Source organism: Sciurus carolinensis, chromosome 2 (assembly GCF_902686445.1).
Source record: "Sciurus carolinensis chromosome 2, mSciCar1.2, whole genome shotgun sequence".
Classification (NCBI taxonomy): Eukaryota; Metazoa; Chordata; class Mammalia; order Rodentia; family Sciuridae; genus Sciurus; species Sciurus carolinensis.
Genome location: NC_062214.1, coordinates 66,255,209 through 66,271,439, shown reverse-complemented (window position 1 = coordinate 66,271,439; position 16,231 = coordinate 66,255,209). Strand labels below are relative to the sequence as shown.

General features: G+C 44.3%; 1 protein-coding gene across 1 annotated transcript in view; it reads left to right on the top strand.

Annotated features, from left to right (window-relative positions):
• Nucleotides 1–16,231, top strand: part of LOC124977169 (protein FAM169B-like) — a 78,350-nt gene that overhangs the window by 15,720 nt on the left and 46,399 nt on the right. Inside the window, exons 2-3 of the mRNA XM_047540513.1 lie at nt 2,385–2,518; nt 4,515–4,614. Of these exons, the coding sequence (XP_047396469.1) occupies nt 2,385–2,518; nt 4,515–4,614 (234 nt within the window). The remainder of the gene's footprint in view (nt 1–2,384; nt 2,519–4,514; nt 4,615–16,231) is intronic.

The following is a 16,231-nucleotide window of genomic DNA, read 5'->3' as shown; positions in this document are numbered from 1 at the left end:
GAACAACCACCTAAATTTACTGCATGCTTTGTATGCGACAGGTATGGGGAGGGGTCTTCAGAGTAGAGTCGGGGGTAGAGGGAGAAGTTGTACTTAGCAAGCCCCAGCAGCTCTGTGTTAGGGGTGACTGCTAAAAAAGACCAAGTTGAGGTGTGAGTTGGGGGACCCTACAGAACAGAGGGGTTGACCGATCAGTGTTAATTGCTATCCTACGCTAAGTTGTGAATGGACACAGGACTCAGTGACCCCTAGAGTACTTGCCTTTTGGGAGACCTAGAAAGGATTGCTGGCTGCATCTGAGGTGGATCTTGCAGATGGGGAGGCAGAAGGAGGCTGTCAGGAAGTGGGCACACGAGCCCACTGGGTGCTGGAGGAGATGGGGATGTGGAATCGTAATAGTGGAGGAGACTGATATGATAGATTCACTGTCATGATCTGAATGCTGTACACAGATTTTGAAATCAGACAGACCTGGTCTCCTGTCCAATACTGCTGCTTTCTAGCCAGGCCTTATCCTTGTGAGACCTGTTTCTTCCTCTGCCAGTTGGAGTTAAGTAGGATTCAGTGAGATGCGGGCCGTGGGATACTGTGCAGCATGTTGAGATCTAGAGTCCACAGAATGTTAACTGTGCTATTTTAATTGGCGTGGGTGGAGAGTGGGTGGATGCAGGGGTGGCCAAAGGCTGTTATGGGATGCTGAGACCCTGTGCTAAGGCAGGGCTGGATTGGGATGATTGAAGAGAAGTGATGCAGGCTGTTTGGCCTCCTTGACACCTTTGAAATGGTACCTGGGTAAGGAACTGGATCCCTCTGGTTCCTGGGCTGTGCGTCTGAAGGAATCAGTTAGGAGTACGGGAGCCCCATGGGCTCAGATCATGGGCTTCCAAGTGCGATTTGTTGCTGGGGGACTTTCTGGCTCATCACGGTGAGAAGGAGTCTGGGATTCCTTAAAAGTGTTTATGTGTGGAAAGGACAAACACATGCACTCACACTCACACACGTCTATTCTGCAGCAGAATGTCTTGGTCGTACAGTGACCCATCATCCTTTTTAGACAGAGATCCCAGGTTTCATCATTGACTTAACTCCTTGCCCTATGTTAATTTTTTATTTGAAACATTTGTATCAGTCCATTTGTAATAGTAGTTTTTGTGTGACTTTCACACAGAAATATCCAAAAAAAAAAAAAAAAAAAAGAAAATCAAAGAGTGGAAGAATATGCTGTTGTCAAGATTGATTTAAGGACCACCTTCTTGCTTATTGGAACCCCAAATTTGTGACTATTCAGGTCCCTTAAATGAAATGGCAGGTTTGCTTAGAACATGTGCACATCCTCCTGGGCACTTTAATCTTTACATGACTTAAGTGATACAGTGTAAATTCAGTTATGTAAGTAGTTGTTATGCTATATTGTTGATAAGGAAAAAAGTCTAACAATATTCAATAAGGAGGAGTAGGAGAAGGAGGAGAAATAAAGGCAGCAGCCTCTCTGGTAATCTCCTTCCCTTATAGGAGTCCCAGAGGCTAATCCAAGGCAAAGGTGGGCAGTGTCCACAGAATGGGGATAGAGCCCTCATCCCACTTGGGGACATGCCAGCCCAGCATCTTTGATTGCTATAGAAGGGGCATCTGATTGCTGCTGCTAAGTTCAGTTGTATGCTCTCAATTTTTGATTCTTCAAGAATATAATTTTCCAAAAAAAAAAAAAAATCATTTTTTCTCCCAAAGTGTGGCTATGGGAAAAACTTGGAGAATAACTTGCATTAATTTCTTTGCAAATGAATGTGTACAATATTCATCTATCTGTGCATGGGGATGTCTTTTTAATTTTTTTTTCTAGTTTAAGATGGATACAATACCCTTATTTTATTTATTTTTATGTGGTGTTGAGGATTGAACCCAGTGTCTCATACGTGCTAGGCAAGCACTCTATCACTGAGCTACACCCCAGCATGAAGTTTTATAGTTCATATGAGCCACTGGAGTTCTGTCTCTTACAAAAGAGTAGCCACACTGAGGGAGGAATTGCAAAATCTCACGAACCTGCATAGTTAATGTCAGTTTAGGAAAGTGAGAACAACTCAAGCTGGATTCTGATGAAGTCAGGAAAGTTCTCACCAGCTAGTTTCAGCCCTCCCAGTGCCTGCTGTGTCCCTGACTGCTGTGTTGACTTTGCTGAAAGTACTTGGAAAATCATTTGGTAGTTTCAAAGAAGTTTCTGAAATAGCCTAACAGGGAATAGGTGAACTTAATTTTTAAAGCAAGTATTCTTTTACTTTTTAAAATAAAAAAAAAAATTATCTTTAACTTTTATATCTTCAAGAAATAAGTGACTGTTCCTTATGAAAGAGTAAAACTAATGTCATTTTTTCCCTCCATCCCAGCACACACTTACCCTGTGGATATTTTGGAAGATGATCCTGAGGGACATCAGGAAGCAACTCTGGCTTATTATGCCTCACTTGGTGAAGGAGCTCAGACCTCATCAGAGATTTTCTCTCTTTCCATGGGGGAGCAGGTATGTGTGTTCTTTCTTGGTGGAGAGTTCTGTCAAATCTAATTTAGAGAAGACAGTGTTATAGAAAGAACATTCTAGATTTAGGAAAACAAAAACAAAAGACCTTATGGAGTGAATACTAAAATAATTCCACCTTGGGAAGCAGAAGGGATCCTCAATTGGGATTCTGGAGTCCTAAGTGTGCCAGGCAGTGAGCCAGATAACCTGTGGGAATCAGAGCTGAGGGAACTTGGTTAAGTCTTACCCTCTCTTGTCTTGTTACTCTCTTGCTATTCGAAAATTGGGACACTAATATTAAGAATCATACTGGGCCTCACTTTCCCCATTTGTAAGATGAGGAGATTGGCTCATCTTTGGTCTTAAATGTTTTCTTTAGTTCTGTCATTTCTAATTTGGAATGAAGCCATGTCAATTTTGATTTTGGGTAAGATTCTATGCATTGTGAGTGGGGCCTTGAAGGGAACAGAGAGTCATGGAAATTGTTCATTTGTTCAGATGGTGGCATTGTGGGTGAAAGTAAAACTGTGTCACGTAAGAGATAGTTTTCCCTCCCTGCAGCTGGTAAAAAGAATACGTGAATCCTGCATAGTACCTACATCAGTCATCTTTCTTTCACGTTTGAGGCTGATCTGTTGAAAGAGAAAATTTCTTGTTCAAAATGTGTAAGATTTCACTCATGGCAGAAATGATTGCCATCTGGCAGGCAAAGTCGGTTGAAGGAGACGGTGTTTTGTTTTACTGTAGTGAAGTTGCTTCAGAGTTAATGAAAACAATGGTTTGTACAGTTACAAACTGTGGCTTCCTTGAGATTTTGGAGAGGGTTATTCCAAGTCAAGTTACTCCCAGAATCCAGTCCCCATGGGAGACTTCAGGTTGATCGACAGAGAGCACTCATACGCTTTCAGCGCCCCCTAGTGGCCAGAAACCCCCAAGCACTCCGTCAAAGTTGGGGATTTAGTCTCACCCAGCTGAGTGAGTGGTGGGCTGCAGGGATTGCAGGGCAATCTAAAAAGAGGGGTGAGGTACAGCAGTTAGCCCTGAAGTTTCAGTCGTCTGCTTTAATTGCACGCATATTTATGGATTACTTTCCTTAAAATAAAACCCTATACAGACAAAGCTCTTTGAGAGAAAAAAATTAGTGTTAACAAAAACATAAGACACTAAAATTAAGTTGTTTTAATATGATAGAAATGCTGTCATGACTGTATACCTATTTGCTTCTCCCCTTTCTAAAAAAAAGTTTTCATGGAAGCAATCATTTGATTTCCTGACATTTTAGTAGTTAAATTAAGGAAGAGGAGCAGTTTCCCACCACTAAGCCTATGAAATAGCTTCATTAGGCATGGTGTTGGACCGCCGCATTGCTTTTAGCAGGTTTAATTTTTCTTTTTGAATTCAGGGTTTTCAAAAATAAAAGAAAGACAAGGAAGTGGTCTGAGGCTATATCATGTCACATCCCTCTGGACCTAAGTCTTTTCTTTTTATAATTGACTCTTTTTCTGGGCTTAAAATTGTTCTGTCACATTTAAAACACAATAATACTTGTTGATTTTTCTGGTTACAGAACAGTAAATGCTCATTGTATAACATTTGGGAACTGTGACAAAGGGTAGAGAAAATACAGTCATGCATGGTTCACCACCATAAACATTTCTGTATATTTCCTTTGGAAGGCTGCTGGGTTAGGACGCATACAGAAGTGAGAGATCCCCAGGGCATTTGGCAGGAGAGTAGGTGTGTAATCACCTTGAATAGGTGGGCAGGGGAAAGTGGAAAGAGAAGGTTGCGGGTAGGAGATGGGACATATGGGACATTTACCAGATACCCCTGTTAGCTCAGAATGGGTAAGGTTTGCATTTTTATGTTGCCTACATCCTGTTAAATTTATATCCATGTACAGGTGTTCTTTCAATGAATACTGCACTAAAATTGTTCAGCAATTTCCTGTGCCTGTCTATGATGAAAGAACAAAACGGATATTTTATTATTCTTTCAGGTTAAACTTGAAACTTCGTCCCTTTGCTTTTGCTCTCTGCACAATGATGAACCTCACCATAAAATACTGGTTTTGGTTAATCCCCAGGACACAAAGACAGGTTGGTAGTTATTTATGGGTTGTGCATGTGTGCATTTGCGTGCGCCCGCACGTGGCGCTGGTGGGGATCCCAGAGCCTTGCCTGTGTTCAGCGAGCGCTCTACCACGGAGCTACACTTTGAGCCCTGGGCTTTAAAAACAGGGTTCCTGATTTCATTGAATGCAGCTGATGGAACCAAATGCCTAAGAAATGATGGTTATGCTTGTAGACCAAGAAGAACGTCAAGGCATAGCTGGTTTATTTTCAGCTTTCAGGAATCCAGTAGAGCATTTTTATTTCTACACACGTGCACACACATGCACACATGTTTTTTTTTTTTTTTTTTTTTGTGATGCTGGCATTGAAACCCATCACAAATGCCAGGCAAATGCTCTAGCACTAAGCTTTAGCCCCAGCCCCAGTGCATGTATCTTTTTCTTAAAATTTATTTTATTTTATTTGTTCTAATTAGTTGTGCATTGCAGTAGAACACATTTATGCATTTTGATAGATCTTACATAAATGGACTGTAATCTCTCATTTTTCTGATTATACAGATTGCAGGATCACATCGGTCATGCAGTCATATAGGTACATGAGGTAATAATGTCTGTCACTCATATCATTCCTACCTCCCTACCCCTTCCCCTCCCTTCACTCCCCTCTACCTAATAAAAAAAATAACTCTATTCTTCCCTATCCCTGGCTCCTTATTGTGAATTGTCATCCAGATATCAGAGAAAACATTTGGCCTTTGGTTTTTTGGGTTTGGCTTATTTCACTTAGCATGATATTCTCTAACTGTATCCATTTACCAGCAAATGCCATAATTTTATTCTTCTTTAAAGCTGAGTAATATTCCATTGTATATATATAGCACTTCCATTCATCTGTTGAAGGGCATCTAGGTTGGCTTCATAGTTTAGTGATTGTGAGTTGAGCTGCCATAAACATTGATGTGACTGCATCACTGTAGTTTGCTGATTTTAAGTCCTTTGGGTATAAACTGAGGAGTGGGATAGCTGGGTTAAATGGTGGTTCCATTCCAAGTTTTCTGAGGAATCTCCATACTGCTTTCCTTCTTTTTTGTATATCTTGCTCACAGTGCCAGGACTCAGCTGCTTTCGGGGATAGGACTTGCTGTTCTTATTAACAGCACTGTGCAGAACTAGCTGCATGTGTGGAATAGGACATTGTTGTTGAATGTTACCACAACGCTGTTAATTTAAGGGAATATTTTCATTCCCCACATAGAGAGGAGTGTTGAGTGGTCAAATGACTTACCTAAGACCACAGGGCTGGAGCATGGGAGGGTGTGTTTTGCAAGGTGATATGTGGGTTGGGAGTTTTGTTTCTGGTGGTGAAGTTTATGTGATCTGTAACTCATTCATTCGCCTCTGCACAGACTTCCAGCTCCTTGGAATCAGCCCTTGAGAAGGATCATGGCTGTGCTCATTTTCATCTGGGGCAGGGGTCTGGGGGCTGCTGGCAATAGGCAGCATGAGGTGAGAGGAGAGGCCTGTGGGTCTGCCTGAGCCCAGAGCATCAGTGATCTGAAGGAGGAGCACTTCATTTCTGACTTGACGGGTTCTCAGTTTAAATGTATTCCTATGAGGGCTTTCCTATGGTATGCTGGTGTCACCTGTCCCAGTCCTGCTGAGACTTGAATGCCATGAACAAAGGGTCTGTTACAACCTTAGGCCTTTGATGTGCCTTGAGTTTATGACTTCACTACCAGCTTAGTAAAAATAAAAGATGTGCCTGCAAGAGCGCCTCAATGCACAGACCGTCAAAAGCTCTAAAAATATTGTTTGCCCATTTTAAGAAAATGTCCAAATATCAGCAGCTCCCCTCACCCACTTTTAGGCATTTAATGATACTCTGGTTATAGATCTTCAACTATAATTTTCATATTGTAAACATATGACTGGTCTTAGAAATCTGTTTCCCATTTGCACTGGACTTAATTTTTTGGTTGCTTTAAAGAATGCATCATAATAAATATTCATAAGCCCTAAGAAATCTCACTGCAGACCCTTCCTCATATATAATAATGCTTTAAATGAAGTTTCCAAATGTCTTCCTATTGCCATGGGCTCCATTGTGGTGGCCGTGATTTTGCATGATTTCAAAAGGGTGCTCTGCTCAGGGGTTCTTGGAGCTTCCTGTTCTGTTTAGAAGTCGACATGAGTTCTCCAAACGCATGGCACGTCCTGCAGCATGAAACACGTGGACTCAGAGTACCCGATGGTATCAGGGACCCACTGCACAGCTTTGACAAGTGTGTCACCTCACCCTGTGCTTAGCTGTGACTGTGGAGAATGCTATTGCTGGTCCCTGTGTCATCTCCTTCCATTTCTACTGCATGCTTGTGTGTGTGTGTGTGTGTGTGTGTGTTTAAATGGGAGTAAAGGAATCGAACTGTTTGATCAGCCTTGTGTATGAGTTAATTATTGATAAGCTGCTTGAATCCACGTAACTTCCGATAACCTGAGCCAATGGAAGACATCCTGGAATTGCAAATTCCCTGGTGGCATGCTGTTAATGTTCAGAGCAGTCTGCTAAAACGTAAATAGCGAAGCGTTCACTTTTACTCCTAAGAAACTGCGAAGGCACTTTCCACAAAGGTGGTTTGAGAAGCAGGCAACCTTGTCCCTGTCACTCTTGGAGGGTTTGTTCTTGTCTGCTTTTCTGGATAGAGACTGGTTTTAGGTCCTCTGAAGGGCCATGGCAAAAAGGCTACGAGGAACTTCCCTTCCTCGATCACTTCTGTGCATCCTGAGGGCCTTGCACTTCACTTATTTCCCTTATTTGTTAATTATTGATTGATCTCAAGTGTTTGGAAAGATTCAAAAGTAATTCCTCTCATCGAAAGAGATGTGACCTTTTTCTGATTCTCTGTGTTACATCATAACCACTTAGCCTCTCCTTCAAGGTCACTGTCAGTTGGTGGCCTTTGCTGTTCTCATTTCTTTCTTTGCCTGCATATGTCATAGGATGAACCTGGACTTTGGTGTCAGTTAAAACTATGTGAAATCCTGACTCTGTTAATGGCCTGGGTGTTCTGGATAGGTTAGTTGACCTCTCTGAGTGTCAGTTTCTTCATTTGCGAAACAGGGACATCTTACCTACTTCCCAGAGCAGCTGTGAGAATGAAATGATTTGTGGCAGAAAATGTGATGCTTCGTGACCATCCAGGCAGAGTACAGGCCTGAAATTAGCAAGGGTCCCCTATTCCTCCACCGTGGCACACCTTGGCTTACTCTTATTTTTTTTTTCTTGGCTTATTCTTCCTCTCTCTTTGCATGTTGAGTTAGAGAAACACAGGATTGCAGAGTGGGAAGCCTGTCCATTAATTTCTGGACAAACATTGTCATTTTGAATTCTCTCCCTGACACATACAGGGGACTCCATGATAGCAAGGTCAAAACACAGGCAATATAGTCTGTTTTTGAGCTGCCCTAACAATAAGAAAGTTGTTCAGACTGACTCCTTGGGTAAATATGCAAAAATGCAGTTGATCCAAAAGCGCTAAGTAATCAAGGTGGGCTGGGGGGGATGTGACTTTACCTGGGTTAGAAGACAGTGGCTCTTATGGAGCAAGTGCAGTGAGTGTCAGCAGAGAAGGGGATTCTAGTGGGCAGCTGAGGATGCTCTGGGGCAGCTAGAATGGAAGGACCATGTTCCTGCTCATTCAGAGCTGCATTCTTTGCTGCCACAAGATGCTAATCCATGGAGAGTATCTGGGTGGCTCCAAACCTTCTGAGCAATGCTTGGGGAAACTTGGGCTGTTCTGCCTCATAGAAGGGACCAGGAGTCTAGAAGTACATGACTGAGATCATTAGGACCAGTGTTTTCCAAGATGATTTTAGGCGGTGCAGCTGAATTTCAGAGGGAGAAAGTGATTTTTGTATTTTATTTCAATTCTAAATATATCGATTTTATTTAGATTCTAAATACATCATTTCCATTTCCTGATAACATGTTGTTAATGCTTGACTAACATTTATTAACATCTATTTATAAAAACAAAAAGACAATATGCCTCCTTGCTGAATGACCTTTGCTGAAAGTGATGTTTTGTCTTGGTAAAATTTACTGTTATCATTATAGCATATAATGTGTCTTTGATAGCAGGGCTAATAAGATGACAGGTGCTGTATAGACAGGTCAAAGTCATGGAGGTGGTGTCTGGAAAGCTGTGTCCTGTGCACCCCAGGACGGCCTGTTCTATTTTAGGACAGCCCCAACCATTAGAACATTCTTCATAAGAACCCAAACTGATATGCCCACTTTTCTTCTCCATGGGGGTACCTCCAACAGGGGCCATCCGGGTAGGTGGCTTCTCTATAGAACAGCTCTTCTCAGGTTTTGGACTGACTGCCTTATCTCCAAACTCTGTTTGTTTGTTTGTTTTTTAGGTCCCATGTCTCTCATTCTCCATTCGTTTTCCTGTGAAGTGGGCTCCAGAGTGTCACACACTGGGTCCTTCTTGCAGACCTAGGTTTCTCTTAGGACATGGCATCTGTGGTAGTCAGTTTTCCATCACTCTAACAAATCTCTGAGATAATCAACTTACAAAAAGAAAAGGTTTATTTTGGCTCATAGTTCTGGACCCAGTCTACCATCTGGTGGACACACTGCAGGCAGGTGTCTGGTTGGGGAGGAGCACATCTTGATTGGAGCATGTGATGGAGCAAAACTGCTTCTCTCATGCTAGCCAACTAGAGAGGGAGAGAGGCCCGTCAGAGAGGTCCTTCTGTCCTCTTTGAGGAAACACCCCAGTGACCTAAAACCTCCTTCCAGGCCACATTTATTAAGGGCTCCACCACCTCCTAATAGTGCCACAGGCTGGTCACCAAACCTTTCACACATTCAGGATCCAAACTATAGCAGCATCCCGATCATGTCATTGGTACTATAGTGGAGAGAACCTGAGTGTTGGAGTTGCTTAGACCTGGATTCCATCGACTCTGCCCTTATGAGTGGGTGGTCTTGGTCAGGTTGTTTGGTGTCTGTCAGTCTCTGAGCTTCGTTGTCCTCCTTGCCAGGAGTGTGGTCCTGACCCGGCATCGGGGCATCACCGGGGCCTCTTACACATGCAGGTTCTTGGGCCTCACCCCCGGCTGCTGAGTCAGACTGTTTTTATCAAGAACCTGTGGGCACGTCGCAGTGGGAGGAATGCTGTGCTGAGAACAGGGAGACGCAAATCGTGGATGGGAAGAGTGTTCTTCACTCTTGGACTGGACACTCTGCTTCCACAAAGCTGTCTCAATTTACCTCGGCTTTTTAGCAGAACAAACCCAAGGTGGACTTGCCCCCAGCTCACGGACAACGCACCAGGTGCATGCCTGGACCCCCCAGTCCCTGCTTTCACACTTGTTATTAAGACGTGATGCCATCCTCCACAATTTGTGTACATGATCTTCAGACCTAAGGGAAGGATTTTACTTCTATTTTCATTATAACTTCAGTATCCTTAATCCAAAAATCCAAAATCCAAAATTCAAAATGCTCAAGAATCTGAAACTTTTTAACATGAACATCATACCACAAGATTCCACATGTGCATAAAATTAGTAAGTATATTGTATAAAATTACCTTTAGACTATGTGTATATGGTATATGTGAAACATAAATGAATTTTGTGTTCAGATTTGAATACCATCCTGAATATATCTCATTATGCATATGCAAATATCCCCAAATCTAAAAAATCCCAAATCTAAAATACATCTGATCCTAACCACATTGGATAAGGGATACTCAGCTTCTCTATATAAATATACAAAAAACATAAATAAATAAACTCTTATGTGTAAATAGATATCTTTATTGAGATATAATTCATATACCATACCATGCATCTATTTAAAGTTTTTTTTTTTTTTTTTGCAGTGCTGGGGATTGAACCCAGGGTTTTGTGCTTGCAAGGCAAGCACTCCATCAACTGAGCTATCTTCCCAGCCCTATTTAAAGTGTTTTTTAGTATATTCTCAGAGTTGTGTATCCATCATCTCACTCAGCTTTAGAACATTTTCATTACCTCTGAAAGAAATCCAACTTCCCTTATTTATCACTCCCTTCTATCCCTCTATCATCCTCAACCTTAGGCAACCATGGATCTATTTTCTCTCCCTATGGATTTGTCTGTTCTGAACACTTTATATAAAGACAATTGTGAAATAGGTGGTCTTTCATGTCTGACTTCTTTGACTTAGCATGTTTTCAGAGACCATCCATGCCATAGCACGTTTCACTACTTCATTTTTTATGGCTGAATAATATTCTACTGTGTAGATGAACCACATATCGTTTATCCATTTGTCAGTTACTGGGCACTTGGATTGTTTCCACCTTTTGGTTATTGTGAATAATGCTGCTATGAAAATGTACGTACAAATTTTGTGGGGTATGTGTCCTCACTTCTCTTGGGAACCTAGGAGTGGATTGCTGAATCACATGGTAGCTGTATGTAACCTTTTAGGGAATTTCGGATTGTTTTCCAAAGCTGATGTACCATTGTCTAGTCCCTCCAACAATGTAAAAGGGTTTCAATTTCTCTCCGTCCTAGCCAGCACTTGTTATTGTCTCTCTTTTTGATTATAACCATTCTAGTGGGTGTCCAGTGGTACTTGTGCGTGGTTTGATTTGCGCTTCCTGATGACTAATGATACGGAGTATGTTTGCCTGTGTTTATTGACCATCTTCCTTGAGAACTCTATACAGATCCTTGGGCCATTTTTAAACTGGGTTGTCTTTTTATTATGAAATCGGAACAGTTCTTTACATATTCTGACTACAAGTCTCGTGTATGACTTGCAACATTTTTCCCCCAGGTTGTGGGTTGTCTTTTCAATTCTCATGGTAGCCCTTGAAGTTCAAAAGTTCTTAATTTTTATGATGTCTGGTTTTTTGCTTGTGCTTTTGGTGTCATACCTAAGAAACCCTTGCCTGACCCAAGATTGCAGAGATTCATGCCTGTTTTCCTGTTGTGTTTTACATGGACTGTGCTTTCATCTTGTTTGAAGAGTGAATCCTTCTATCCACTCTGGACCTTTGCTAGGACAGAGAGGCTGGTAGGTGAACCAGGCATTAGCTCTGAGACTGGTGTTTCCACCTGGACACACTGGCTCACACCTGATCTTTCTGGTGTGTTCCTAGCCTTGCATGCTTTCAGGCTGCATGGACCTCAGGATTGCATTCCCAGTTTCTAACTGCTGGGATGCAAATTCGCTGAGTCTAGAGACTAAAGGTAGCTAATGCATGCTTCCCGTCCTTCCACTATTTCCAGCTGCCTACCTTGCTCCTGATTTGACACTTGCCTTTCCAGTGAAGGTGGTCCTCTGTGACCATCAGAGCATCCGGCCTTTCTCCCTCGGTGTCCTCCCCTTTGAGTCTTGCAGCCTCCCTAGGCAGTTCTGCTTGTTTACCACCTTCCCAGCCTGCCTCAGTTCACTCAGCGCCCCTGCCCTCCCCACCTCCTTCTTACAGGATTGCAAGGGGTCTGGGAATCTCCCCTTGTTTATGGGGCACCTTCTTTCTTTACACTGTAGCATCTGTATTCTTTTTTGGGGGATGAATACTGGGAATTGAAGCCAGAGGCCCTTTACCATTGAGCTACATTGTCAGCCCTTTTTATTATTGTTTTCTTAAGACAGGCTTTGCTAAGTTGCTGAGGCTGGCCTCAAACCCTGCTCTGCACTGTAGCATCTTTTTAGCAAGGATCCTTTCTGGTGATAGCCCTCTCTGCAAGCTCCTGGGCCGCACGTGTAGTTTTTCTAGACCATCTCTTCCTGTTGCCCCTATCAGGACACTTGGTGACTGTTTTGTCAGATTTTCTTTTTTTAGCTCTCTGGGTAACGCATATCTGTTTGATATACTTTTTCCCCTTTTAAAATCCAGCGGTCAGATGTTCAAAGGGCGGGGCAAAGAATATTTCAGAGACTAATGAAAGATGGCAAATTATAATTGAGTCACATGAAAGAGACACAGTGCTACAGTTTTCTGGAATGAGGAGACTCTTGGTTATTGCTCGGAGAGGAGCCATCCGTGGTTCCTGCCAGGAATGTGGCAGTTGGCTGAATACAGGGTGTGAGGTCTGAGAAGTTGCCCACTGACCACTTCCCCAGCACCCCTGGCCTGTCTCCGGGTGTCTGGGCTCAATGGTGGTGGCTGCCCTTTGTGCTCACAGAGTAGGCTCCTCTGCCCTGCAGGACTAGTGGCTCCGGAGCGGTAGCAACAGGCCTTCCTTCACTCCCGGCATCTCCCAACCTTGTAGAGTCTGGCCGTGAATCATTTTGTCCCTTCTTTGAACATTCCCAAGTTTCTGTTCACAAAATCTTCCTATTATGGTCCCAGACCTTGCTTGCATGCTGAAGGGAAGATAGAAGAGAGCCCAGAGTTCAAAAGATACCTAGTGACATTACAGAGGATTGGTGGGGTCAGGGCTGGAGGCAGGGAATGTGGTTCTGGATCTTCAGTGCTTAGCAGAATGCCCTGCCTGTGATCGCAAGGAAGGATGGAGAGAGGAGGACCAGCCGACTCATCCCCTGCTGGCAACCAGGGCAGGGATGCTGTGGACTAGCCTGGAAGTGAGGGTAGAGGGCACAGGGAAATAGGAAAGAGAAGATAGGGGCAGAGGGAAATGAGGGTCAGGAAAGTTTTGGCTTGGCTTAATGCTGGTGCCAACCATGCTTGGTGACTTAGGAGTAAAAGCATAGGGTGAGGTCAACCTGAGCCCCTGCCTGAAGGGTCTGTGGGACAGCAAAGGCGGTAAGAAGCAAGATTCAGCAGTGGGAGGAGGGGTCTGGACCCAGGTCCTTCTCTGGTTGGGACCTGGGCTGTAGGCGCACTGTGGGGAAGATCACTTTGCTGTTCTTCACAGATCACTGTTCATGGCCCTGGTCATTCCTGTGACTGACTCTAAACTCTGATGGGAGGGGCCTTACACTTAGGTCCTCTGAGCTCTGTTGGGTGGCTGGCATCCCCCCGTGTATGTTTAGTAAATGCTCCTTAGCTCTTTGCACAGAGAAGCTGCGGGATACGGAGGCAACCAACGCTAAGAAAGAGAAAGCAGACCCTTGTGGAGAAGGAAGCCTGAGTAGAGTTTGCAGGCATCACCACACATGGACTTGCCTGATTAGGACGTCTATCCCTCCAGCCGGCTCCCAGGATGCTTTGTGACCAAGTGGAACACTCACCCTTCAAATTGCTGCTAATTTATTTACAGTTTTCAGTGATTGCACGTCATGTGCCCCCTGAGAAAAACAAGCAGGGAATTGAAAAATGATGAGTTTTTCCAGGAAAAACATGCCCATTATAGTCTGCAGTGACAGCTAGAGCCAAGGCAAACACTCAGGAAACTGGAGCCGCTGTGTAGCCTGCCTTCTGAGTGACGGTCGTGGGTCGAGTGGGATTGCAACACCCTGGGCCTGTGGCCAGACCCACACTGGGCCTTGTTTGGGGCAGGTGGTGGGTCCAGAGAGGTGTGTGGAGTGTTGGACATGAACTGTACCCCCACGGTGCCTTGAAGAACTTCCCAAGAACCAGCAGGCCATTTCTGGGGTGCACCTCAGCCCTGTACAGGATGCCCAGATTTGGAGGATGAGGTGGGAGGGCTGTGAATTTCTGACTTCCAGAATGGGATCCTTCAGAGCAGCTCCTGGTTCCTGCTGTGGGTCTTGAAGTGGTACAGACAGAGTTCACACCAGCTGTACTAGCAGGATGAGCCTGTGGACCCGATTCAATGAAACGGGCGGTTTTATTACATCTAGTAAACAACACACAATGTGATAGGATGCTGAGGAGGGTAGAGTCGGAGTTTCAGCATGTCGAGAAAGCAGTTTTCCTGGCTTTGAGGTGTGAGGCTGTGCGGACCACAAACAGTGGATGTAGAGCGGGGATTCCCCTGAGCCCATGCCAGGGACCCCTGGTTAGCATGCACCCATCAGCCTCCATGATGCTGTGGACACAGTATCTTTCTGCTTTAGCCTGTGCTGTGTTTTTGGATAATGCAAAGATAAACCTCAGCCTGGGGCATGTCTCATCATCCCACCTTCTGCCCTGGAGGAGCCCTGTGTAAATAGGCTTGACATTTCAGAGGAAAAGAGCTCTGGGTAGGAACTCAGCCTCTATTTAAATACCCGATTCTCTGGTCAGCTGAGGTGCCAGGGTGGCTGTGGATCCTCAGCCAGCACCCTTGGTCAGGCAGACCCCTGAGTTTTGTTTCTGTTGGGCCACGAAGGGAGCAGTTTGGGGAGCTGTTCGCTGTGACGGCAGTGTGTTTTGGGAATGCACGTTGGCAATAGTTTGACATTTCCTTCTTTATTCCCTGTTAATTTATAGCACTTGCTGTGAGTTGGATTTAAGCATAGGAGAATAGTATCCTATCAAGACACATCATTCTTACCAAGGGACTCCTGGTATTTGGAAAACAGGAATGCTCCAAGGAAAATATTCCCAGTGTCAAGGATGGAGCCTTTGTCTTGAAGGGTGGGGTGGGGAAGCATATGGAACTGCAACTGGGGGCTGTCTATTGGCATCTCTCTCTCTGCAACCCCCAGAAACCTGGTGAGCTTGCCTTGGTCCCGCCTGCTGATTTTCAGATTCCTTTCATAGATGGACTGGTGTTGGTATGGGCTTCTATTTGCCCCCAACCTCTTGCAGTTCAGCTGCACCTCAGGATCCAGGCACCTTGCCTCCCCTTGCTCCATCGTCCTTGGGTTAAAATCTAGACTCATGAAAACAAAATTGCTTAAGGCTAGAAAGACCTGAGAAACACAGGGAGGCAGATGCAAATGTACTGCAAACCAGATGTTTCCTTCTCCATGGCAAAGAGGCACCCAAGTCCATGGGCATCTGGGGAAGTGTTTTCCTTTAAGGAAGACATCTGTGTGGAAATGGTAGCCCGAGTAATGCGATGTGACAGTTGCTATGTCAACTAGAGTATTTTTCCCCTCCCCTTAAATTATTGACCAGCTCAGTCAATGTTGCATAAAAGTCATGCAATGCCTTGGAATGTGTTTATGTGCCGGCCTCTGCCAGAACTTTCCAGCATTTTTTCCTTACATGTATTTTGCTTTTGGGAAGATGGCCTGTCACTTTGGTTTAACTGTGCTCTTTTTTTGTGGAACTACATATTTCTTAGATTTGTAACGGGGCAGCGGTGGCTTAGACTCCAGGGGAGCAATAGAAGGGGAAGTAAGGGCGGGGGGAGCCAGGACTCAGGAGCCCCATTAGCTGTGATGAAGAAATACAGACCATCAGGCAGGGTGTGAGCAATTTGCAGCTAGCTCAGGGAGATAAGATGTTTTTGAGTGTGGAACTTGCCCCTCCCTCTTTGCTTTTTAGGTGATAGCATGGTGCATGGCCTCTGCTCTCTCTCTTCAGCTCTGGGTTATACATCCAGCTGCCTGCTACCCACCTGTTCCTTGCTGTCTCTAACAGGCATTTTGAAATTGAAACCCCTCATACCTCCTTGTGATCGTCAAGTCCTCTTGCAAAAGGCATCTGTGTTCTGCCACTCAAGCTGGAGAACAGGCTGCCCTCCCTCTTCTGCCTAGGACCAGTCTAATTCCCCAGTGGGTCTTTTTAGTCCCCAGCACCTCCCTCCTCACAGCATGTTTGCTGTAGCCC